Source organism: Rhinatrema bivittatum, chromosome 5 (assembly GCF_901001135.1).
Source record: "Rhinatrema bivittatum chromosome 5, aRhiBiv1.1, whole genome shotgun sequence".
Classification (NCBI taxonomy): Eukaryota; Metazoa; Chordata; class Amphibia; order Gymnophiona; family Rhinatrematidae; genus Rhinatrema; species Rhinatrema bivittatum.
In genome coordinates this window covers 19,154,123-19,180,080 of record NC_042619.1, presented here as the reverse complement: position 1 = coordinate 19,180,080, position 25,958 = coordinate 19,154,123, and the positions used below count along the sequence as shown (strand labels likewise).

Sequence of the window (25,958 nt, the reverse complement as noted above, 5' to 3'; positions counted from 1 at the left end):
GCAGAAAGTCATGCAAGCCGAGTCCTTCCTTAACCTGCTGGCACCGAGGAGGGGGTAACAATGCCACTCGAGCTCTGACGGACAGCACAGAGCTGTGCACAGTCCCTACAGCGCAGCGACTGGAAACTGACCTGTTTATCACCTGGTTCAAGAGCTTCCTTGCGAGAGAGACACGTGTTACGGGTGCCCAGATGGAGGGCGAGACAGAACTGGCACCCTTGCTGGGTAAGCGTACCAGCAGCCGCTTTACCTGCTCTCAGGCAGGTAGGCTGTGCGGCACAGGGTGCGCCTTACTTTGTACAGAATAGTGCAGAGCAGGCCAATTTATATTCCTACTTCACATAATCATTCCCAATAAATAGGTCTCTCCCCCTGTAATATTTGATTTCATCCCAAGCACTGAGAAGCAGTGCTCCTCATTTCCTGCAGAACATTTTTCCAGATTTTGCAACAAGAGTCAGCAAATTCTGTGACAATTATGTAATACATTGCATAATTTTATATAATCTTTGCATACTTACATTTTTTATTTTTATTTTTAAAAATAAAGCCCCTTTTTGGGGGGAGGGAGGGAATCTTACTGGAAAGAGGAAGGGGAGAGGGGATTTCAGAGAAGGAATCTCAGGGAGGAGAGGTAGAAGGATCGCGTGTGTTGTGGTTTACGCCTAAGAGTAGAAATCCCTTCTTTTACAGCTCTGTTACAGCCTCTTCCCGGAGTGCCCACAATCCCCTTACTCACTCTTGCCCTAGCCCCTCTTCCTCTTCTCCAAGATCCCCCTTTTACCCCATCCTGCACCCTTCTGCTGCCCCACCACCATCCATCCCTTCACTATTGTCTCAACCCCCCCATTCTTTTACCTATATTCATGTACCTGGGTATATAAAGCCCAATAAATAACTCTTCTCAAGCGCAGGAAGAGGCACATGGGGCCACTCCCCCTTCTCCTGGGCTTAGACACCGTGACAAGAGAGGAGACAGCCCCATGTGCTGCCCCCGCTGATCAGCATGTGATGTGGGCGGGGGCAGGAAGTACTGCCACCGCTCTCTCCCTCCTCCTGGCCTTGTATCAGCATGCAGGAGGGGGTACTTAGACCCTTATTGGCAGAGTCCCCCCCCCCCCCCCCCCCGTCTCCTGCAGCCCAATCGTAGGAGACTGGGGGACTGGTAGCTGTAGGATATTCTGTGCTCACCAGACTCCATGAAAGCTTCCACGGAAAAGGGAAGAATAAAAGTTCTTACTAAGCCAATTCATTTGCTAAACGGAGATAGAGAGACTTGATTGGGCCCAAGACATCCCTGATAGAAGGGAGGCGACCTCGCACCCCATTTTATTAGACACCTGTGCTCTCTTATCCCGAGAGTTGTGAAGGCTCATCAGCAGGCGCTCCCCCCCACACACATTTAAAGATGTAAAGAGTCAAACACAATGCTTGGCATTTCCAAGAAAGCACGATAGAATTAGTTTAAGTGAAGATGCTACAAAATTATTCTTCAGTTTGTCTTAACTAGGTCCAGTGGCAGAACAGCAAAATGGGTGGAAAGGGTAAATAGGGATCAGTTAATTACGTTATCAACTAGGACTACAGGACTCACCATGAAACCAGCAACCGGCAGATTTAGAACAAATCGGGGGAAGCATTTTTTTTTTTTTACTCTATGCCCAATCAAGCTATGGAATCTGTTGCTGGAGGACCCAGTCAAGGCAACAGTCGGGCTGAAAAGAGGACTGGACAAGCTCCTGAAGGACAGCCCATAATTAGCAGCCAGGTAGACTTGGGAAAGCCAGTGCTTATCCCCAGGAGATACTACTGGGGCACGTGCGACCCAAACTGGCCACTGTTGGGGACAGGATGCTGGGCTTGATGGACCTTGGTCTGACCCAGCATGGCACTTCTTACCACTGTGCCCAGTGCAGGAATCTGCTTGCCACTGTGCAGAAGATATCAATTTGCGTAGTTTTGTACCCTGGATTGACAAACAAGGTAACGGGTAAAAAATGAACAAACAGTATTGACCATTTTTTCCTCAAGGCCAGCCCTAGAAGGAGCACTGCACAGGACCTTTGAGAGGGTCAAACTCCAGGCACTAAAAAGGCTCAGGACTGGTGTCCCCTCCCAAATACTTCTGCTTGCATGAAATGCCGCTCTAAAATTGCAAGGCAATGACTTGTAGCACTCCTATCTGTAGGACGAATGGCACAAGAGTCATTCTGCCTTAACAATTCCCTCATACATCCTGCAAAGACCAAAGCCTCAAGCTGAACTGGATTTAAAATGACACGAAGACAAGCAGAAAATATCGTAAGAAAATAATTTGCCCTCTAGGCTGTGTTTTTTTTTTTTAATCTCACGTCCTCTAGAAAAAAAAAAAGCATAATTTTCTTAAGTGCTAGTTAGCACCTGTAGTGCTCTGTGAACGTAAAGGGTATTCGTCTCTGCTCCCTTTGCGCCTGTTCACTGTCCTGCGCTCGCTGTCAAACATCCGCTGAAGTTGGCAAGCCAGCTTCCGGTCTTCCTCCTCCTGCTGTAACCTCTGTTCGTACTCTCTCCAGAATGGCTCACCGACTGCCACCCCCAGCTCCCCCGCCGCCTCCCTCAGCCTTTTCAGAGAACCACTATGCTCCAGGTGCTTGGTTTTGCAGCGTCTCTTCTGGCCGCGCCTCAGTAAAGGCGGCGGCTGATCCCCGCCATTCTCAACAGGTGCACAGCAGGTGCCGTTTTGCATACTTGCTAAACCGTAATGGTTTACATTTCGTAGCTGTCGTTTCCCTGCGCTCTTGATGGAAGCCCTAACCAGGCTATTTTCTGGCACTCTTTGACAGACCCAGGAAATGTTGCTGGCAGTTAAGCTGCTGCCAAGATGCACGTTGGCATTCACGTCAACCAAAATGTCTGAGGCTTGACTGTCCCCTGGAGGCGGGAGGAAACTGGTGTCTGCTACAATTAAGGCTGCTACGCTTGCACGGGTCTTACTGTTGGCAACATGCTCCATGTCACTTTCTCCGCTAACAGAAGGTAAAAGATCCAGTTTAGGATTTACCAGCACTGTCGTATTGGGTGAAACATGATCATTTATTGAAAGCTCAGTACTATCTGTGACGGACGTCTTGGTGGAATGATCGAGAACATCTGGAACCAGTCTCTCCTCACAGCCTGACGTGAGCGTGCCCTTGGAAAGCGTCTTTTTTGCCTGGCGCTCCTGGAATATTAGTTCCCATTTCTTTAAGACCCTGGGGCTGGCCTCGTAGGTGGTAGGCTTCTGCAGGTTCCTCCTCAGGTTGCGGGGGGTAGACTTGATAAGGACAGGGCTGAGGACTTGCCCATCGGGAAGCTTCTTGGGGGGTGTGCATGGCGAGCAGACAATTGGTTTGAAATGGTTCAGCTCCTCTGAAATGCTGTCATTACTCTCAGGGCTGATGGAGCGCTCAGGTTTATGCAGGACTGAAAGCGATGACAAGGAGGCCAGACACAGGCGTTTTTCCGATGTCAGATCCGGGGCAGAGAAGGAGCGGCTGTTCTCTGAAGAGAGCAAAACTCCCACAATACCAGTGACAGCACTGCTCCCTGATGGATTCTGCAAGGTAAAGAACAGACCACAGTTAAAATGCACATCCTACTGTCTTTAAAGACCTCTCAGTACAAGGAAGGCAAAAGGAAGAGACATGTGCTTAGAAAGTTGAGCTTACATTGAGTGTAAATTATGGTTGGCACTAGCTGCATTTCCCTCCCCACCCTTCGGAAGAAAGCAAGCTAGCTTTCGCACATGGTCATATCCCAAGCAAACAGAAGTGTAAAACTACGCGTTTTACGGGAGAGCTTTAAGGCAACTGTACAAACCCTCCCCCCTCTCCAAGAACAAAAATGTCCAAAGTACATCAGACGTCTAGCTAGCCCAGGAAGCACAAATAAATACCACCTCCCCCCCTTCCTATAGGCCTCTACAATGTGCAACATTTCAAGGCCTATAGAACAAGTAGCACCATCTTGTATCGGTTACGTTCATTTCTTTGGAAAGGTAACCAACTGCCCGGGATGCCTGCTGGCATATTGACAAGAACCACAAAGTGCACCAGAGACAACAGAATTGGAGGTATCATTTGTCACACTATAGACAACAGGAAACAATATTATCGAATCCATGAGAAGGATTCCAAACATGGTCGCTCTAAAGGGGGTGATGGAAAATACCACAAAGCATGCTTGCTTACTGTACACTGCCTGCCTCGTAGAAAGCAGGATGAATTAGCTATGGCACGTCATCCCATGGTGCCAGACCCTTTTCTGTACCCGAGTACAGCTTTACTGAACATGTGCCGGTGTTCCCATGTGAGCACTGCCTCGTAAGCCTCGGGTCGTTTGGAGATCAGCTTTAGTGCAGGGAGGCGGACGAGTATTAAATATGGCTAATTCATCCTGCTAGCTACAGAGACCACCATTTACAGTGAGCAAACTTGCTTTCCTTGTTGAAAAGCAGGGCTGAATTAGCCATGACACGTGGGGCGTCCAAGCTGGGGGCTGCAAATGCAGAGCAGTTACTGGAAAAAAGGCAAACTGGCTCCCCCTGGGAGAGTGGACGACTGTGAATAAATTCCAGAAAACTGCATGCACACAGTTACTGTCAACTCTTGAGATTGTCCAGACAGTAATGAGAAGTGCAGGTATGTACAGACACTGGCAGATGCCCTCAGATGGGCAAGTAAGGTAGCCAAGCTCTAATATGCTGAGCCTAATCACTCATAGGTCCACTCTCTGATAGGTCTGGGCTGTCTAATTGCTCAGCACTGTACATTATGGCTTATTCATGCCTGTCAATGGAGAAAGCAAGCTTGCTTACCTGTATAGAGAGTTCTCCTTAGATAGCAGGATGAATCAACCATAATTATACCCACCCACCTCCATGCAGAGTCATCGACTTATGGGATTATTTATGACTTGATTAACTCAGAGCCACACACAGACTGTACATAGGCATGTAGAAAACTCAGTTTAACTCGGTTAACTTAATTTACATATATTCCTGAGATTCAATTCCCCACTTAATTGTTGCTTGTATACATCCCACTGCTTGCATAATTACTTTAGAGTTTCACAGGCCTTTTTGCTAATGTTTACAGCAGAAGGGAGGTGTCTCACATATACAGATGCTGTTGATTAGAACTGCTCCAACTACAGCATCCAAGCATAAAGACAGGCATCAAAGCAACATTAGGGTCTGATGTGCTCAACTGTGGTACCAGGACTGCGGATAACACAGGGAGGAAGATCCTCTCCTGACTCTGTTTGCTCATTCCCACCTTATGCATCTTGCAGTGTTAGATCTCTCAGACTGTAAAAAGGTGAGCAAAGTTGTAAGGGAAGTTACAGAGAAGGGCAACCAAAATGATAAAGGGGATGGAACAGCTCCCCTATGAGGAAAGGCTGAAGAGGTTAGGGTTATTCAGCTTGGAGAAGAGATGGCTGAGGGGGGGGGATATGATAGAGGTCTTTAAGATCATGAGAGGTCTTAACCGAGTCACATCTACTCGTTCATTTACACTTTCAAATAATAGGAGGACTAGGGGGCATTCCATGAAGTTAGCAAGTTGCACATTTAAGACTAATCACAACTATATCTTTTTTGAGATGCGGCGACCAGAATTGTACACAGTATTCAAGGTGCAGTCTCACCATGGAGCGATACAGAGGCATTATGACATTTTCCGTTCTATTAACCATTCCCTTCCTAATAATTCTTAACATTGTTTGCTTTTTTGACTGCTGCAGCACACTGAGCCGACGATTTTAAAGTATTATCCACAATGATGCCTAGATCTTTTTCCTGGGTGGTAGCTCCTAATATGGAACCTAACATCGTGTAACTACAGCAAGGGTTATTTTTCCCTATATGCAATACCTTGCACTTGTCCACATTAAATTTCATCTGCCATTTGGATGCCCAATCTTCCAGTCTTGCAAGGTCCTCCTGTAATGTATCACAATCCGCTTGTGATTTAGCTACTCTGAATAATTTTGTATCTGCAAATTTGATGACTTCACTCATCGTATTCCTTTCCAGATCATTTATAAATATATTGAAAAGCACCAGTCCAAGTACAGATCCTTGAGACACTCCACTGTTTACCCTTTTCCACTGAGAAAATTGACCATTTAATCCTACTCTGTTTCCTGTCTTTTAACCAGTTTGCAATCAATGAAAGGACATCGCCTCCTATCCCATGACATTTTAGTTTTCGTAGAAGCCTCTCATGAGGGACCTTATCAAACGCCTTCTGAAAATCTAAATATACTACATCTACCGGTTCACCTTGCCATGGAAGAGTTGTAAATATGGTGAGAAATGGACCAAAGCCTGGAGCTCACTAAATCATCTTGCTCATGTGATTGCTACCAGGAATACTTTCCATGTTAGGAACTTCAGTCCTGTTGTTGCTAAGGGTTCGAAGAGGCTGGTCATAAGATCAGTCAGTACCACATTAATGTCCCATGGAAATGGAGGTTTTTTTGTTTTTTAATTTTTTTAATTGGTGGATGAATGTGGAGGAGGCCCTTCATGAAGAAACACTAACAGGTGTGTAGAAATGGATTCTCCATTTACTTGGTGATAAGCAGCAATTGCACTTACATATACTCTCACAGAGGGATAGATGATAAAAATAACTGAGTAGGAGTTCTGGAGAGCAATCGAATGGGTCTATAGATTGTGTACAACACCAATGGACATAATGGGTCCACCTGAAGGAGTAATTGCAGTGAGTGGATGGTTTCCTTGAGAATAGGAGATTCCTGAATCAGGCCTGGAAGGTGCAATGGTTCTAAGACTTGGCGCTCAAACGCCAAGCTGTGAGGTGGAGGGATGAGAGTAGAGGGTGTAGTAGGTTTCCCTCCTCTTGGGTCAGGAGTGTTAGCTGGCATCCCAGTGCCCTGGGCAGTTGCATTGACAGATATACAAGATATGCTCCCATGGCTGCCTCTGCCACACAGAGCTACAAGTATCTCCGCCTGGTCCTGGATGCATTTCTGCACTGTTCGTGTTAAAAGTGGAAATGGTGGGAATGCGTAGAGTAGACCAGTTGATCACGAGAGGAGGAACACATTTTGTGATTCTCTGGTCGGGCTGGGAAATAGAGAGCAAAACCTTTCCAGTTTCATGTTGTATTGAGCTGCAAAGAGGTCTATGTAAGGTTCGCCCCAATTGACAAAGATGCTGTCAGCTATGGATTGGTCAAGTGCCCACGCATGTGAATGAAATACCCTGCTGAATCTCTCAGCCTGTATGTTCGGTATTCCAGGCAGATATGTAGCTTGTAATAAGACTGCCCATTCTGTTGCCTATTCCCATATGAGACACACTTCCTTGCATAGGCTCAACGAACCAGATCCGCCTTGCTTGTTTATGTAAAACATGCCCACTTGGTGGTCTGTGTGGACTATGACTGTCTTTCCCATCAGAATATGTTAGAACACTACTAAGGCATTGCGAATTGCTCTGAGCTCCAGGCGGTGTATCTGATACGAGGCTTCTCTAGTTGACCACATCCCTGGGTTTGACAATGGAGATACATCCCCCAGTCTGCAGTGGAGGTGTCCGTGGTGAGAATAAGCTGGTGAGGGGGAGGTCAGAGATGCTCCCTCTGTTACCGTTTTTGGTTTCAGCCACCACATTGCCTCTTTTCATTAAAGGCGTGACTAAAATTTTGGCAGAGAGGTTGAGACCATTTCCTTTTTACACCCCACTGAAGCCTTCTCTTGTGTAGCCAGATCAGTGGTACCACATGAATAGCTGCTGCCATATGGCCTAGCAGTTTTAACAGTATATGTACTGTTATCGTAGTTTTGTTCTGCAGGTGTAATGTCAGGAGTCTCGGGTGTTTGGCTTCATCCTCGGGAAGGAACGCTCTCTCAAATGGAGTCTATCCTTGCTCCTAAAAATTGCAGTATTTAAATTGACTGGAGTTCAGACTTCTTGTAATTGATGAGGAAACCAAGGTCTTCTAGGCATCATATGGTGACTTGAAGATCCCTTTGAAGATTGGGCGAAACAATCAGCTAGTCGTCCAAGTACAGGAAGATTCACAACACCTTACGGTGAAGATGCGCCACAACCACTGCCAAACACTTGGTGAGGACTGCCCAAAGGGAAGTACTTTGTACTGGTAAAGTGCACTGTATTTGGAAGCATAGGTAACGCCAGCATGAGCAGTGGATTGGGATATGAGCATACATATCCTTCAGGTCAAATGAGTACATCCAATTGTTCCTCTGTATGAAGGTCAAAATGGCCTTCGGCGTTATCTTGAATTTCTGCCTTTTTAGCATTTTGCCGAGTGGACAAAATCTAGAATCGGACAAAAATCTACTGCGCATTTGGTGATGAGGAAATATTGGGAGTAGAATCCCTTGTTGCAGGAAGGTGGAACTCTTCCAATCGCTTTCTGCGCTAATAACTTTCTTGCTTCCTGTTTCAAGAGGGGAATTTGTTAGAGGTGTCTCGTTGGCGAAGCTAGTCAGGGCAACCGAGGGGGAGCCTCGAACCGTAAGTGGTAACTCTGTTGGACTATTTTTAAAACCCAACGGTCAGAAATTATCTTGGTCCAAGCTGAAAAGTGGTTTGTGATCCTGCCCCCAACCAGCATTGGCAGCTGTGGCTCAGCTATCTTCAAAAACCATGCTCGCTCTTTGGGGTTTGTTGGAAAGGTTTTGGGGTCTACGATCACTTTGATGTCCCCTTTGCACTACTTGCGGAGCTTGAGGGAGAGGTTGTTGGTAACTGGGAGCTCTATTGGATATACTGCCTGTAGGGCTTCCGTTGGTAGAAAGGTCTTTTAGAACTGACACTTATGTAGAGGGCTGGCTGCCTGTACAGTGAGGGACTGCACTATTACGTTTTGTTCTTTGAGCTGTGCTACAGTTTCACAGAGCTTATCCCCAAACAGATTATCTCCCAAGCAGGGGAGGTCAGCCAGTTTTTCATGTACATCCTCCCTAATTCAGCTGGCTCGCAACCAAGCTGTTCTCTGAACAGCTATTGCAGATGCAGAGGTTCTTAAGGTTGTCTCAAAGGATTCATAAATAGAGCGGAGATGACGACTTATTCCTTCCTCCAGGTCCTGCAGTGGAGGCCTGATTTGCTCACCTGTGTCGATGCGCAAGCATTCGTATACATACTACACCCATCATATAAAATTTATGCTTTTGAATGCATGAGGTAAGCATGGAACACTGAAAAATTCTTTGCAAAGTCATCCAGGATCTTATCTTTGCCTTGGGGGGGGGGGGGGGGGGGGGGGATTTGCAAGAAGCTTCAACTTTTTAGCTCTCTTCATGGCTGACTCGACTACTACCAAAGCATGCGGGTCGACCTGGGCCATAACAGATTTTTTTGAGACGAAATTAAGTCTAATTTCTTGGTCACCAGCAAATTAGAGTGAGGGGACTCCCAAGATTTGAGGAGGGCTGATTCCAGGACAGGCTTCAGGTTCAAAGGGGATGTTTAAAAGATTCCGAAAGCTCCTTTACGGGGTTCTGGGATTTTCTGGATCTCCAAATTTAACGTAGCTCCCCATCTTTTCCACGAACTCTGAATACGTGAGGTCCTCGGGGGGGGGGGGGAGAACGTATGTTCTGGAGGGTCCTCTGGTTCATCGACAGGAGACCTGTAGAAGAAGTCTGAGACAATGGTGGAGACTGGAAACAAGGGGGGAGTCCGCTTTGTCCAGTCCTTGTTCTTCTCTATCTTTCAGCTGGAGGAAATGCAAAACCCTGGAGGACTGACATTCAGATGGTAGGATGAGAAAAAGTCTGACAGTATGGCTGAAACTTATTGGATTGCTTCTACGGAGCTCTCTCAGATCATGGGGTAGGTCGTCCCACTAACAGATGGTGACGCAGGACATGTGTTTTCCCCACGGTTGCGGTACTGGTATGGCTGCTTGGTAAATATCAGACACTGGAGAATGAAGGGGCCTGACGTTCAAGGGTTCTTCAACAACCCTCATTTCTGCAGTACAGCAGCTCCTGAAGATGGGGCTCTTCATGTTTCCGCTTGGACATTCGAGTTAAGTCTGAGTAGACTAGGGGGGTCATGATAAGAAGACCTTGAGATAATAGAAGGGGATCTCACACATGGGGACCACAGTGTGGGCATGAACGTCTGTAGTATCAGTTCAATTTCCACCGAGACTGCCAGGTCCCAAGATGGCACCCTTCTTGGGGACGCTAAGCTGTTCCCTAGCTCCCACATAGTCCCTGGACTTCTGATGGTTCCCAGATTGTTGAGTAGGCAGCAATTGCAGCTGCTAGTGTGTGGAATCCTCCCTTGGAGGTTTAAGAAATCTCAATTGGGTGGTTTGCACTGGTCTTGCTCCGCATGGAGCATCTGTTTGCCTTGCGTCTGTCGCATGGCATAGAGCGCATCTTCCCTGCGTCGCAAAGTGTGGATGCCAGTGCGTCACAGGATAGCGCAGGTGCTTCGCATCATGGCATAACCTGTGTGGATACGATGCGTCGACCACCCAACTAGCCAGCTTCGGCTTGGGATGTCCTTTCCACTCCTGCGTCCGTTTACTTTGTATCAACGCCATTGATCCAGACTTCACAGATGTTTGCGTCCATGAATCAATGCCCTTAATTTTTCAAGGCCTGGCTTTGGACACCTTAGGGTATTTGTGTTTTTTGGGATGGCCCGATACCGTTGGGTTCTCCAATGAGGCCCTCTCCTCTCCTTTGTTGCGTCTTCAGGCCTGGTGATGACTGGGTCAAGTGTCTCGGGGAGGGCGCATAGCTACCTAATGGCAAAGAGCCAGCCTCTTCCCTCAATCTTGAGATCTTTTCTGCCCTCTGCCTACGGGCCCAAGGGGACATGTGGCTGCAGTCCCTACATGCAGCCTGGCCGCGTTCTGGGCCCAGACATAAATAGCAATAATTGTGCCCGTCCGTCAAAGACATCCCCACAGGAGCAATATTTGAATCCAGGGGCCTTGACATTATCTCTCTTTTTTTTTCCCCTTCAACTGAGGAGAGAAGATTCACATCCGCTTGAGAGACAGAAAAAAACGCAACTAAAGCCTAATGACTATGACAACTGAGGTAATCGCGTGGGAACATCCGCACATGGGCAGACCGCAAAGCACTGCTATAGAAGATTCCAAGCCGCGCACCACTGGAGGATGTCGCCCCAATCAGCATGGTTAATTCTTGCTCATCGATGGAAAAAGTGTTACAATAGCAACAGATTTATATCCATTTTGAATAAATTTCTAACATTCTACTTGCTTTAACTGCCACCACACACTAAGGATTTCATCGTATTGTCCATAATAATTTTCTGAGGTCCTTTCCCTGGTGGCGATTCCTAATGCAGAACCCAGCATTGTGTACCTAGTTAGGATTATTCTTCCCTGTGTGCATCACTTTGCACTTGTCCACATTACATTTCACCTGCCATCAAGGTGCATCTGAAGTTTTTTAATCAGGCCTGTGATGGCCAGCACAATTGGGACCATTTCTGTTTCTTTCCTTCCATCTCTCCCACTTTGTGGGAAAACACAAAAGTTTATTACATCTCTGAAAATGTAAATTTACAACATAGAGCCCTGCTAAACAGAAACAAAGTACAAAATATCATGGAAGCCTTTATTTTCAAGTGCAACACATTTCTTGGTGTATTATTAAAAGGATTTAAATGCCCTTCCTGGGCACAAAAAGCTATTTTCTGTGCTCAGTATGCACTGAAATCTTAGGGCACAACCTATGTGCTACTTTTTACATAGCACGCAACTACTTTAAACCAATCAGACTGCAGGATGTCTTATATGCAATGTAATGTTCAAATGCTAATTTGGATTTAATTGCAAGGCTTGTCTGCAACCTGGGATCATACCTTAGCTTTGATGGCTTGTCCCAGTCTGTGTCTACTCTTGGACCTCTCCTTAACTGTATCATTGCAGCTCTGACTCCGCTCCACTTTAGATGTTGCAGTCCTACTCGAACCCACATGAAACAAGACGGCAAAAAGCATTAGTGACAGGACCGTACTTCTGAGGTCCACGCGCACATTGATAAAGCTTATGAAGTGCATGCAGGGTCTCTTTCAGACTCGGCTAGGAGTTCTGAAAAAGAAACTGGGCGGTGAGAAAGAGGGGTGCAGAACAAAAGCCTTGATAAACAATTTTTTTTTTTGCATGATCCATATTCCCTTTCAAAGTAGAAAGAAAAATAAAGCTTAAGTTGTATACCCAGCTGGCTTTTACATTTTTTCCTGTTTCGCTGAAGATCCTTCATAAACTCACTAAGGAGAGAGGCTGTAGGGAAAGGCTGCTGCTTCTCTGCACTTCCTCTCTCTTCGTGGCTTACGAAGATTTTAGTTCAATAGAAATTAGGGGTAGTAGAAAGCACAGCGCATATGAAGTGTGCTTAGACCTAAAGGTTTTTTTTTTTTTGGTAAACATGATAAAGTAAAAGAGATGGGAAATAGGATGATCTATTCAAAGCAATATTTCAACACAATCACAGCAATTTTACATTTCATCTCGGCCAATTTTCTTCTTGTTGGCCCAGCAGTTTTCTCCTGCTGCTTTGGGGCTTTCAGTTTGCTTAGAACTGGACCTACACAGCATCATGAGCCTTCATCTGCAGCTCCCCCTTCCACACCCCACTGCAGTGGCAATCCTTCAGGCCATCTGACCAACTCGCATGCTCTCTCGCCTGAGATCATGACTGCTGCCTCTGAATCACTCAAGCTAAGGAGCAGAAACTGGGTTCAGGGATCCAACCCGGGTCTCATGCAAGGCAGTACCATGCACTGGGCTGGCCCTTTTAGAAACGCTATTTAGCCAGATAAATAGGACTTATTTGGCTAAGTGGCATCTGTTGAATAGTCAGCTACATTCAGCCATCACTTACCTGGCTGGAGTTAGCCCAATAACACAGGGAATGGGAGGATCACAGCGGCCACTACCTGTTTGGCTAACATATAGGAAGCAGCATAAACCCACGGTAGGGATCTAATGCGCAATATATGCTGTTTATCATGCAATATAGCCCTAGCGCCACAATATCGCGCAATATTTTACAACCCCTGCCCAGATTCCCTCCCTTATTACAATGAACTGCTTTGAGATTTGCATGCATACATTTTGCAAATCCATGCAAAGCAGCTTATGCATAGGCAATCTGATGTAAATAAATTAATATGGACAACTTAGAAAGTTGTCAGCCACATTAATTTCACTAAACCTCTTTGAAAAATGTTAATCTAACGTAGGAGCATCAAGACCCTAACATGGGTCCCAAGGCGTCTGCATTAGATTTAAAGGGCCACCCCCCCCCCCCCCAAAAAAAATTGGCCAAAAGTGCAAAGAGTGGAAACAAAGCTGACCCTCCTCATCATCCCAGGGCCAACTCAAGTGCCTGCCCCTGACATCCAAAGTAAAACAAAACGCAGTGGTCTTATGACAATGGGCCCTCCCCCCCACCAAACTATTCGATTACCAGGTCAAGTCAGCACCATTTTGGAAAATGGCGCTGATTGGACCTGGGGCTAGGGGACACCCTTGACCCCACCACTGGCTGCTAGCTGGATTTTGGAGGTAATAGGGTGCAGAAGAGGAGGGGGTCCCCCACTGAAGACCAATGAGTCCTTTGCACTTTGAGGGTTCAGGTGTCCACTAGAGACCAATGAGGTCTTTTTATTTGGGAGTGTGGGTGGGATCTGGGGGGGGGGGGGGTTTCTATCACCTCATTTTTTATTTGAAGGGGGGGTGATTGATGTTTTGTGGGGGGGAATCATCCACTGGCTTTTTTTTTTTAACACGGGGTCACCACACGAGGAAGCCCCAGGGTGTGGTGGGGTGTCATCTTTGACCTCATCCCCTGCACACTTTGTTACCATTTCTGCTGCAGGTTTATGGCCTCCCTCTCACAGTAAAGGGCAAGGCAACGTTCTTTTGCCTTGCAGTGTTTAGCTCTGAGAAAACACGTCGACCACATCCCAAGCTTGATGCCACCAGCTCTTATCCAGATCAGTGCCGATATTCGGACTTATCCGGTTAAGTTAACCAGATACTATAAGTTAAATGTGCTCAGCAGCAGGTCTAAACGGCCGGCTAAATAGCAGCAAATGAGCGGATATTCAGCAGCATAGCTGTGCTGCTGAATATCCCTTGCAAGTGAGCCAGATAAGTTATCCTACTAACTTATGTAAACCTCTTTTTATCCAAGGAGCCCTGTACCATACGTTTTTATAACCCCACTTATTCCTCGAGTGCCTGTAACCCATCCCACGATGCAGGGAATAGTTCATACCCAGTCAGTGCAGCCAGGGAATAGGAGCTGCTCTTGGAAACAAAAGCCGAGCGATGCGCTGTTCTGCCTGGGCAGGGCTCCTCATTCTCAGAGTCTGAGAGATGTCTGGTAACCTGGTACAAAAAGCAAAAATACATTAAGCAGAATGAAAAACTGATGTCTCATATATATATTTCACCTTTACAGAAGCGTTTGACATTATAACTCTTCCATGGTTCCATCTGGCACATTCAGCCCTTTTGTCTGCGGAAGATACGCTTCATGCAAAGTGCTCTAGCAGTCATCTAGTCCATCCTATTTCCATCCTGGTGCAACACCATAAACCTCAGCTAATCTCCAGCTTTCCCTTCAATTCTCTACAACTAGGGATCCTCTGTGTTTATCCCCGGCTCGCCAACTGTGCTAATGATTTCACCTCCCTTGACTCCCTGCAGACTATTCCAAGTACCAGCCACCCTTTCCATGAAGAAATATTGTGTGTTCCTCCTGATTCTATTCCCTTACAGCTTCATCTCATTTATTTGTTTTAGAAATTCCTCTGGTGCATTTCCTTATACCTTTGAGGAATCTGAATGTCCATCATTAAATCCACCGTGCATTTAGGACTTATGTCTTTTTGCCTAGAGCTTTTGCCGCAAACTCTGCACTGTTCTGGCAGCCCTTTTCTGGGTCACCTGTGCATCTCTATCGCCCCCAGCACGGGACAAAAATCCTGCCAGTGAAGTCTCATCTTCATATTTCATATATTTTACTGCAATACCCTCATTCATACAGTAATATATAAGCCTGCTGCAATGTAAAATGAATAATGCTTTGTGCATTTGGCGTCTATGGTGAATTCACTGCCTCCAGGTACAAAGAAATGTCAAACCAAATGAGCTACAGCAACTCAAAGTGAAATGTAAGAAGCAATGTTACCAAGCCACACTCTGCAAAGAATCCTTTCCCAATCAATTTGGATACCAGGCTAACTTTGGATTTTCACAATGCTTTCAAAATAAAATGTTTAAAAGAAAAAAAAAATATGGGATTCTTCCCGTTAGTGTACTAAGGTCAATGTAATTAAAAATCCTGTTGCTGATCACGAGGCAGGTTGGTAGAATCAGACTAAGCAGAACAAGATTAAATCTTTCCTTTTAAAGGCATCGGTATTTCCGTTTGGGTTTTCGGCCCAGCAGTTTCACACTGTTCCCTTGGGCTTCTAGCTTGAAACAGAACCCGTTTTCTATTGGGCAAGGACACCATGAGCCTTCATTCCACCAAGGTCCATATTAAGTCACAGTCCGGATAATAAGTTAGCCACAAACTTGTCGGGCTAACTTTTGAGGTATATTGAACAGGGCAGCTATCTTAAAGTTAAACTTATCTGGCTAACTTTAGGACAGCTCTATGGCATGATGAGAAGTTATCCAGCTAACTCTGAATAGCAGAGTCACTACTGAACAATGTAACACCTTCCTGAAACAGCCCGGGAATGCCCCTACTTTATCTGACTGATATTTAACCAGATAAGTGCCCACATAGTCATTAGCGACTTATCTAGCTAAATGCCTCTGAATATGGACCTCAATTACTGGGACTCTCTCCACCAGAGGCTGTGAAAGCTGCCTCTGTAGCATCTTTGGCTTTTAGTTTAGTTTTTTCTTTTTTAAAGAGATGGAAAGATATAGCTATTCTTTCCCAGGTGTTAGTTACTGTGTTGAGCAGTAGCTCTAGGCTGCTTCAATCCTAACTACTCATATCAGTTAGTGTGATAAGCAGCTCTACTGTTTATAATCCACCATGAAACACAAGTTGTGCATGTGCTTTAACAGCTGGTTAATGCAAATTTTTAAGAAAGGGGATCATGCAACTGGACAGAGAAAGACCCTGCTCACTGAAGAGTCAGTGATAATTGGCGGAGCAGAATGAATTAGGATTAAGTGGCTTCAGTTGCCTTGATTACTGCCAATACTACCCCCGCAACAGTGAAGGCCAGTAAAGCAGCTAGACAGCTTGCCCAACAAGCAAATAGCCCTCCCCCACTCAAGGCTTTCTGGATATATTCAGTTTCCAAGGAGGGAGGAGAGTGTAAAACGAATGATTTCTACTGTTCTACCAGATGTGCGCACCCAACCCATTCCAAGGACCTGGATCACCTTCTCTCAGGTCTGCCTGAATGGAGGGAAAAGAAACCACAAAGGGAAACACTACCACGAAAAGCCCTAATAAAATAAGGCTGCTGGTGAAATACTGAATTAGGTTTCCACCACCATCGTATTTTGTAAAACGTCAGCATCAGTTATAAAATATTCTAACAGAAGGCTCTTTGTGCCATTTACAAAGATACTTAATATTCTAATTAAACTGCCTATTATAATTTTTTTACCCTCATTCCAAAAGAAGATCACAAAGGTTGACAAGACATTTAAGACATGTTAATACTAGGGTTTATATAGTACATTGTTACAGAATTTCCGTTTCAATAGTCTTTATATATTATATTAGAGTTGTTTCACTCATTCCTGGTCATTCATTCTTTTAACATTGACTATGTTTAGTGTTGTAGTTCTCTGCTTATTGATAGATTATGTTAAACCGTATGCATTTATGAAGGGCCAGGATTTTAGCTCACGCAACGACTCTGGTAGAGAGTTCCACAGCTTGGGGAGGTTGATGCCCACCATCCATCCAATCTTCAGGAGCAGATAGGGTGAATGAGGGGATCACGATAACACCCCGCGGGGGTGAGCAGCGTTCAGCGTTCGTCCCACTGCCGCCAATGAGGCGGCTTCTGCTTTTGGTTAAACCCCGATTCTGATGCCTACGAGCTGAAAAGTAGCAGGACTCCAGCCGAATCAGCGTGGCTGGTGGGCCACGCTGATTTTCCACTTTACGGAGGCACCTCATGGTGGCGCTATGGCACCTTTTGACAGCAGCGCCTACGGCCATGGCCATAGGCACGCTACTGCTCTGATATAAAGTATCTAAATTTGTGACAAGAAAACAAAGAGGTAGGCGATCTATGGTACCGTCAGGGGAACACAAAAGGAATAGATGCCGTTATCTTTTTCAAATACTTTATTGATGCAGAGACGTTCCAGATAAATTGCCCGACTCTGGCCGAGTTTCGCGGCTTTCTAGCCGCTGCCTCAGGGGCTCCAAAATTCAAATCATTAATAATGTTTGATCCACTCAGATCAGATAATGTGCCAATGATGATAAAACAACTTCAAAACGATGGGTCCAAACACAAGTTTGTGTATAAACCGCAGTCTCTGCTGTGCAGCTTAGAGTCGGGCAATTTATCTGGAACGTCTCTGCATCAATAAAGTATTTGAAAAAGATAACTGCATCTATTCCTTTTGTGTTCATCTAAATTTGTGACGCCAAACAGCTTTTCTGATTTATGTCAGGATGCTGCTGCCAAGGCTAATAAAACTTCTATTTCTTCAGATTTAGTATCTGCTTGTTTAGTAAAACGCACCTGCATTAGTCTCGGACCATGACTGGATATTAAAATTGTTTTTCTAAAAATGTTGATCAAACTACTGACAATTTAGGAGACAGGAATTCTGGTGATGGGTGCCTCGTTTTATTTATGACAAGAAGCAGGTGGTACCTTATAGACGAACCAATTTATTGAGGCATGAGCTGTCGAGGACCAGAGTCCACTTCGTCAGATGCATGAAGTGCTCCCCAGGGGGAGGGTGAAGGATACAGAACAAACTGAAGGATTTGTCCTCAAATGCTCATGCCTCAATCAACTAGTTCCTCTATAAGGTGCCACCTGCCTCATGTCCTTTTTGCTGCACCAGAATAACACGGCTACCCCTCTGAAGATTTTCATTTCATTTAATCCCCTTGTAAATGTAGAACAGTAGATGAGGGACCAGTTTTGTATTTTAATAAATTACTTAAAAAAATAATTTTTGCAAGTAACAATTAGCATAACCAACAATTTCAAACTGTTTAAACAACTTAAGCTCTCCCCGTCCCCTCTCAATTACTGAAAAAGCTTGAGCTATGTTGTTTGTCTCAAGCCTGGAGAGAGAGTTTCTTCATACTGCTGTTAATTGTGCCATTTGATAAGTTTCCCATCTCTCTCAGATGATGATGTTTCTAGGTGGGTCGTTCTACTTCCAATGTGCTATTTCACAGCTAATCATTTTTTAATAACCAGCTTATCAATGTCCCTCAGCATCCCTTCCACAGGAACATGAAGCAAAAACACCAGACCTCTAACCAATTGAAACCTCGTAATTTCCAAAATAAACTGCTTCACTCCATCCCAAAAGGGGATAATCTTAGAGCAAGTCCACCAGATCCCAATTCCCTACATTTCCTCCAAAGATTAGAAGCAGTTTTAGAGATACAATTCAACCTCTGAGGTAATACCAGCAGATATATATACTTTAAAGGAGTTTATTTACATGCCACCCCTGAGTTAGGCAGCATATAACGAAAGCGTGCAGAAATAGAAGTCTTAGGAATCTGCCATCTAACGTCCTCCCAAGGTGGTGTCATCTATTGTGCATTCCTTTTCCCAGTCCATCTCATGTTTTAAATTCCCCCACCCAGTGACTTCAGTCCCTTATACATTTTCAAGATGAAACCTTGGAGGGGTAGAGAGACTACTGCACAGTTATTCACTGCTGTTCCACTATGCATTTAACAATGTTGAACCTGTAGGTAGGCACAGGAATCTGCTTCCATTAACTTAAAATTTCCCTCTCAAGGATGCAACCAACCTTGCAAATTCAACAGTTGGCCTATATGGGTCAACCCTACCATTTCCCATCACTTGAAACTAGTCCCTTCCTTTCCAGCTCTAAATTCTTCATTAAATCAAATTGGCATGAGTGGACACTACTTTCCCCATGAAGAGAGAGCTTATCCTTAAGTAAGTGTATGTCTGGTGTAAGGGTCAGTCACAACCCTGGGGCTACATCGCTCTTTCAATAACTAGGGATAAAGATGTAAATTATAACCCATTGGGAGGAAGTGACATCACCTCTCATGGGAGCCGCGAAAATCTAGTGCTCCATGAGCCCCGCGGGTTCCCGCTTGAAAAAAACTCACTAAAACCGCTCGGTTTTGCTGGCAACCACGCGATTCAGAGAGGGGAAGGAGTCCTGAGGCTGGCGGAATGGCCGCAAAAAGAAAGCCAGCTGATTTAAAAAAGTTCTCTTACATGAAAGGCAGCGGCGATTCCGAGGCAGGGACCCACAAAATGGCGCTGGAGGAGCAGAGTGCTGAAAGCATGGCGAGTGAAGAAGGTGCGATCGCTCTGCCTGCCCCTGCATCTGATTTCCCAAACCGTGAAGAACTTCGAAGCTGGTTCGTCGAGATCAGGCAAGATATTAAGGGGTATAAAGCTGAGATGACCTCCCTAATTGCAGGGATGCAGGCAGAGACTGCTGAGCTCGGCAGGAGAGTGGAAGAGGCGGAATGCAGGCTGGACAGCCAGGGAGAGGGCTGGCTGCAGCTGCAATCAAGCTACCAGGATCTATCAGCCACATGCCTAGCCCTAGCAGACAAGGTAGAAGATATGGAAAACCGCAGTCGGAGAAGCAATCTCCGGATAAGAGGCGTACCGGAACTAGAAGAATATAAGGACTGTGTTGCTGTAGTAGAGAAAATAGCGACCTTTTTATTGGAATCCCCTGGGATTGAACCTGATGCTGCCTCTCCTACCATTCTTATTGACAGAGCCCATAGAACTCTGGGCCCCAGGATCGGCAACAGAGCTAGAGACATTGTGGTGTGTTTCCACTCTTTTGCTCTCAAAGAACAGCTATACCACATTGCTAGGCGTCAGCGTTCCTGGACCTGGGAGGGGCATGAAATTGCCATTTTTGCAGATCTATCCTCAGCTACTCTAAAAAAGCGCCAGGATTTTCGCTGCATCACAGCGAAGCTTGTGGAGGCCAATATTAGATACCGGTGGCTCTATCCGGGAGGCTTATCATTCCAGTTTCAGGGCACAACACCATAAGGCAAAAACAGTTCTGGAAGCCTGCGGGATCCTGAAGGAGATTGGTCTTGCAGTTGATGTTCCCCAGGTGCCAAAAGGAGCAGGTGCCGCCCTGGCGCACATCGCTACCACGCTTCAGGCTCAACCTCGATGGCAGCGGGCCATGAAGGGGCGCAAAAGGCTTCAGCGGAATAACGAGGAGGAGCATCAGACCGACCAGCCGGACTGACTGCGTATTTTTACTAAGTAGGCTTGCAGTTTCACCATGTTTGACAGTATTACGAGTGACACAGGCGGTGATTTTGGCATTCACTACCCGATAGGGGTCATGAGGAGCGACGGTTGACTTCCTCCATGATTAATAGAAGCACAGGGTTTGTGCTTCAGGGATCACAGGAGGGGGGAGGGGGGATGGGGTTGGGATTGTTTCTGTTTAACATGCAGGAGTTAATATGGCTGTGGCACAGAGTTTGGCACTTGGAAGGATTTTCAGTGGCAAGCTCCAGCAAACAGAAGGGGGGGGTCTTGTTACCATGGTGACGCTTAAATTTTATTCTCTTAATGTTAAAGGGCTCAATAGCCCAGGTAAGCGTCGTTTATTGCTTAAGGAGTTAGATCGCATCCGAGCGGATGTGGTGTTTCTCCAAGAAACACATTTGCAAAAGCGCTATCTGGGTTTAATGAGGCACCCCAAATTTCCCTATCAGTACTGGGCTGCAGCCACTCCCACTGCAAAATATGTGGGTACTGGCATTCTTATTCATAAGGATATGCATTTTGAATTTAAAGACCAGTTTATGGATGCATCGGGCAGGCTGGTCATGTTGAAAATCTTGCTGGGGGGGGGGGGGGAAATCCTCTCTGATCTCGGTATATGGGCCTACTGATCATAAGGCTGACTTCTTTAACCAAATGAGCAGCACTCTGTTGTCCAAAGTAGAAGGCTTTGTAATTATTGGAGGGGATTTTAATCTCACGTTGGATCCCAGTAAAGATACTTCTACTGGGACTAGCTCGGACCCTAGGGTGGCTAGACAAGCACTTAAACGTTTGATTACAGGCATGGGATTAGTGGATGTATGGCGAACACGTTTTCCTAGATCCCGGAATTATACCTTTTATTCCAATCCCCATAATAGTTATTCGAGGATTGATATGTTTCTGGGTAGCAGGAGTTTACTCCCTAGGGTAAAAGAGGTTGAGATTGAGGCTATGGTGTGGTCAGATCATGCTCCTGTTTGGTTTACTCTGCACCTCCAGGATTACGATAGAGGGATAAGATTTTGGAAATTAAATGACTCCCTCCTAAATGATCCCAGGTTTGTGTCTCAGCTGGAAAATGATATTCAGGAATACTTATTGCTTAATGATACTGGCGAAGTCACAGCGGGGACGCTCTGGGAACGTTTAAAAGCGACACTTAGAGGTAAAATTATTGCTCACGCCTCTTATGTCAAGCGGCAAAGAGCTCGTGAGCGATCACATTTAGTGCAGCAGTTAACCATACTAGAGAAAAATCACAAATTATGTCCCACTCGGAGGGGTTTACTTCGATCTATTGAGGAGGTGCGTTCTAAAATATCCGCTATTGATAACGTAACCATAGCATATCAGTTAGAGCGGATTCAACAAAAATACTTTGAAGGGGGCAACAAAGCAGGGAAGCTGCTGGCACACAAATTGAAGCGTAAACAGGATCAAGCGTCTATTGTAAAAATTAAAAGCCAAGACGGGTCTATGCTTGTGGATGGTACAGAAATTAGAGAGCGCTTTCAGCAATATTTTGCTGAATTATATTCTGCTAATGCAACGATTTCACAGGAGGGGATAGATAGATATCTGGATAATTCAGATTTACAAATTTTAGATCCCTCACAGAGGCTTATTTTGGATAAAGACATTTCGGAGTTAGAAATACGGAAAGTTATTCAAGAACTAAAACCAGGTAAATCTCCAGGCATCGATGGCTATACAGGGAGATTTTATAAACAATTTGCTCCTTTGCTGGCTCCTGTCTTGGCTAAGTTCTTTAGATCCTTAAGGGAAGGGAATTCGCTCTCTTCTACAGCTAATACGGCTGGTATTACGATTTTGGCCAAACCCGGCAGGGACCCTACCGCATGTGGCTCTTATAGGCCAATCTCCCTTATTAATATTGATTTGAAGATTTTGGCAAAGATTTTGGCCAACAGGCTGAATGGGTTTTTGGCAAATATCATTCATCCAGACCAAGCTGGGTTTATACCAGGTAGACAAGCTAGTGACAACGTGCATAAAATAATGGATATGATTTGGTGGGTCAAGCAAAATAAGCTGCCAGCGGTGGCTCTCTCGGTAGACGCTGAAAAGGCTTTTGATGTAGTTCATTGGCCTTATTTATTTGCTTTGCTACAACGCTTAAATTTTGGTGCTAACTTTCTTCAATGGCTTCACCAGCTTTATCAACATCCTTTAACGTGTATAAAGGTCAATGGGGGCTACTCGTCCACTTTTGCAGTACAAAGGGGTACCAGACAGGGCTGTCCCCTATCGCCCTTGTTATTTGCTATTTTTATCGAACCTTTAGCAAATAAAATCCGGAATAACCCAGAAATTAAGGGAATTAGAGTGGGGGCCTTTGAGACAAAATTATCTCTTTTTGCAGATGATATTTTGCTGCTGGTCACAGAACCGGAACAATCTCTACCACTGGTCTCCCAGGATATGGAGGCCTTTGGTAAAGTCTCGGGTTTCCGCATAAATTGGGAAAAATCCGAAATACTCAATGTCAACATTTCTACTGCTTTGGAAAACTCTTTAAGGGAGAAATACCGATTTCGTTGGGCAAAATCATCTATTAAATATTTAGGGGTATATCTAAGTGTCACGCAAGATATGGTTCATCTTAACTACGATAGATTGTGGGCTCAGATTACGAGAGATTTAGAGGAATGGAACCGATATAGAATATCCTGGTTTGGAAGAATAGCTGCTGTAAAAATGTCAATTTTACCTAAATTTTTGTATCTACTTCAGACGCTTCCATTAGCCATTCCAAAACCCAGTCTTGTTAAATGGCAGAAACGCTTGTTATTTTATATTTGGGGAGGCCTGAGATCTAAAATTGCTTGCAAGACTTTGTACCGATCCAAATTACAGGGGGGCCTGAGTGTCCCTCATTTAGAGCAATATTATCTGGCGGCCAGGTTAAAGACCTTAATAGAGTGGCATAGACCTGCTCTGCAGAAACCGTGGATAGTGTTTAGCCAACAGCTGTTGGCCCATGTTCCACTCTCTAGTTTATTATGGCAACCTAAAAAGACCTGGACTGCACAACCTTGGAAGGTCTTACCACCCTCTATGCTGTTATCTCTGCAGCTGTGGGATACCAGGAAATCTCGGTTGGTGGGGACCCAAGAATATTATTCTAGCACTTATTTATATGCTAACTCATCATTTACTCCGGGCTTTGAAAACCCGGCGTTCAAGGCTTGGGAAAAGAAGGGAATTTGTAATTGGGGCAGCTTTGGGGGGCACAACATATGATAGGTTTTCCGGAACTGCAGCAGAAATTTGGCTTAGGCCAGTCTGATGTGTATTTGTATTTACAGCTGCGCCATTTTGCTCATTCCCACCATTTACCTATACACTTCGCACAAGGGCAATCTGACTTTGAACGTTTATGTTTAAATTCTCATCAAACCACAAAATTACTCTCCAATGTTTATGTATTCTTGGGGAGGGAACGGTACCAAACACCCACCTATATACGGGCATGGGAAACCGATCTACATAGAACCTTTTCCCAGGGTGCTTGGGAAGATCTTTTTTCCAGAATGGGAAAGGGCCTTATAGCCTCCCATATTATTGAAAATTGTTGGAAAATGGTATTTCGTTGGTACTATTCGCCGGAGAGGCTACATCACATGTATCCTTCATTTTCCGGTAGTTGTTGGAGGGGATGTCAGACGAAGGGTAGTTTCTTTCACATGTGGTGGGAGTGTAACCAAATTCGCCCTCTATGGGTACAACTGGAAGCTTGGTTAACCCAATTATATCATTTTCCCATATCAGTACTTCCGCAACAAGCATTGCTGGGTTTCCCTTTACATCAAGGACAAGAACACACCAATACCATGGTTAACTTTATTTTTACAGCAGCCAGGATTGAAATAGCAAAGCAATGGAGATCACCACGACTCCCCTCGTTGTTGGATATTCAACGAAAAGTGGAGCAAATCTATAGACTGGCTGAAATTACAGCTTATCTTCGGCACACTGAGATCCCCTTTAGGAGTACCTGGAGACTGTTTTCTAATTGGAAGAGAAGCCAGGATTTATCAGCAGGAGCCTCGGCACCCTAAGCGTAGGAAGAGTCTTACACGGACAGACCGGCCCTGGAGATTGTACAGGATGGGACAGGACATTTTTCTTTACTATTACACGCTTTCATTTTTACATGCTATATAACACTCATGTTAAACAGAGAGGGAGGGGGGAGGGAAGAGGAAATTGAATCTTGTATCTATGCACTATAGGTACTTGTTGATGTCTTACTAAGTTCACCGTGCATAAGTGAGTTACTTGACATTTGACAAGGCATTTGTTGTTACATGTTAAATCTTTATTATGCTGTTCATTACTCTTACGCAAGTACATAATAAGCTGTGCATTTACATGCAGAATTTACATTTGTAATGTTGCAATATTAAGCAATAAAACATTTCAAATTCAAAAAAAAATAAAAATTTATAACCCATTGGTCCCAAGTCCATCTGGCTACATGCTAGGAAAATTAATATTTCCCAAGAAATGCCACAGTTAACCTATTGTTTTTTCTTAGGACTCCCATATCTCTAACATAGCCCTAAGCTGTGATACCCTATCGTATCTTTCCACATTTGGGACCAATTGTCCTTGGTAAACATTCTCTTTGAGACCCCAAGTGGGTTTTGTCTCCAAATAAAGTCCAAGAATTGCTTCTGAATCTTATTCAGCATTACTCCAGTAATGGCTAGAGAAAAAAATCTGAAGGAGCTCCCACTATTTATTTATTTAAGGCTTTTCTAGACCGACATTCGTTGGGATCACCACATCGGTTTACAAGGAACAAGAAATGCAGCGAAGGTGCTTTACAATGAACTGGTAAAAACATTACCATTAAAATGATTGCTTTGCCACGACTGGGTTATCCCTCTGCAACCATGAAATAATATTGCTCCAATTCTGCAAATCCATCATTGATTGATTCAAAGAATCACAATTTAACTACGCCATCTGCTGGCTCTCTCTGGAAATTTTTACTCTTTAAAAAAGTAAAGCTGTTTTTCAAGTATGTAGTCACCAAATATGGAATGTCGATATTTAAAGTTCTCTGGTTTACTAATGTTTACTTTAAACCCTGCAGCCTTTGCATAGGCTTGAATCTCCGAAATTAGAATAGGTAATGAAATAACAGGATTAACCAAAGTAAACATAACATCATCCGTGAAGAGTAATATTTTGTATATCCCCCTGCCCTACTTGTATCCCCTTAATGTCTGGATTCTCTCATTTTCTCAGTTACGTGGGCAAATAAAAATGGGGACAAAAGGCGCCCTGCCTAGTTCCCCCAGCACAAAGGCATCAGAGTATCCTCCATTTACTTTAATGCAGGCCGGAGGGAGATCATATGATTTCACCTAAATTATAAAAAGTTATCACTTACTCCCACTTTTTTCAA

At 44.8% G+C, this 25,958-nt stretch overlaps 1 protein-coding gene across 2 annotated transcripts in view; it reads right to left on the bottom strand.

The window, feature by feature from the left end:
* RNF169 (ring finger protein 169) overlaps positions 1-25,958 on the bottom strand; it is a 139,742-nt gene that overhangs the window by 71,444 nt on the left and 42,340 nt on the right. For both annotated transcript variants that reach the window (XM_029602093.1, XM_029602094.1), the window contains exons 4-6: positions 14,302-14,414; positions 11,879-11,978; positions 2,401-3,574 (exon numbers count right to left, since the gene is read on the bottom strand). In XM_029602093.1, the coding sequence (XP_029457953.1) occupies positions 2,401-3,574; positions 11,879-11,978; positions 14,302-14,414 (1,387 nt within the window). The remainder of the gene's footprint in view (positions 1-2,400; positions 3,575-11,878; positions 11,979-14,301; positions 14,415-25,958) is intronic.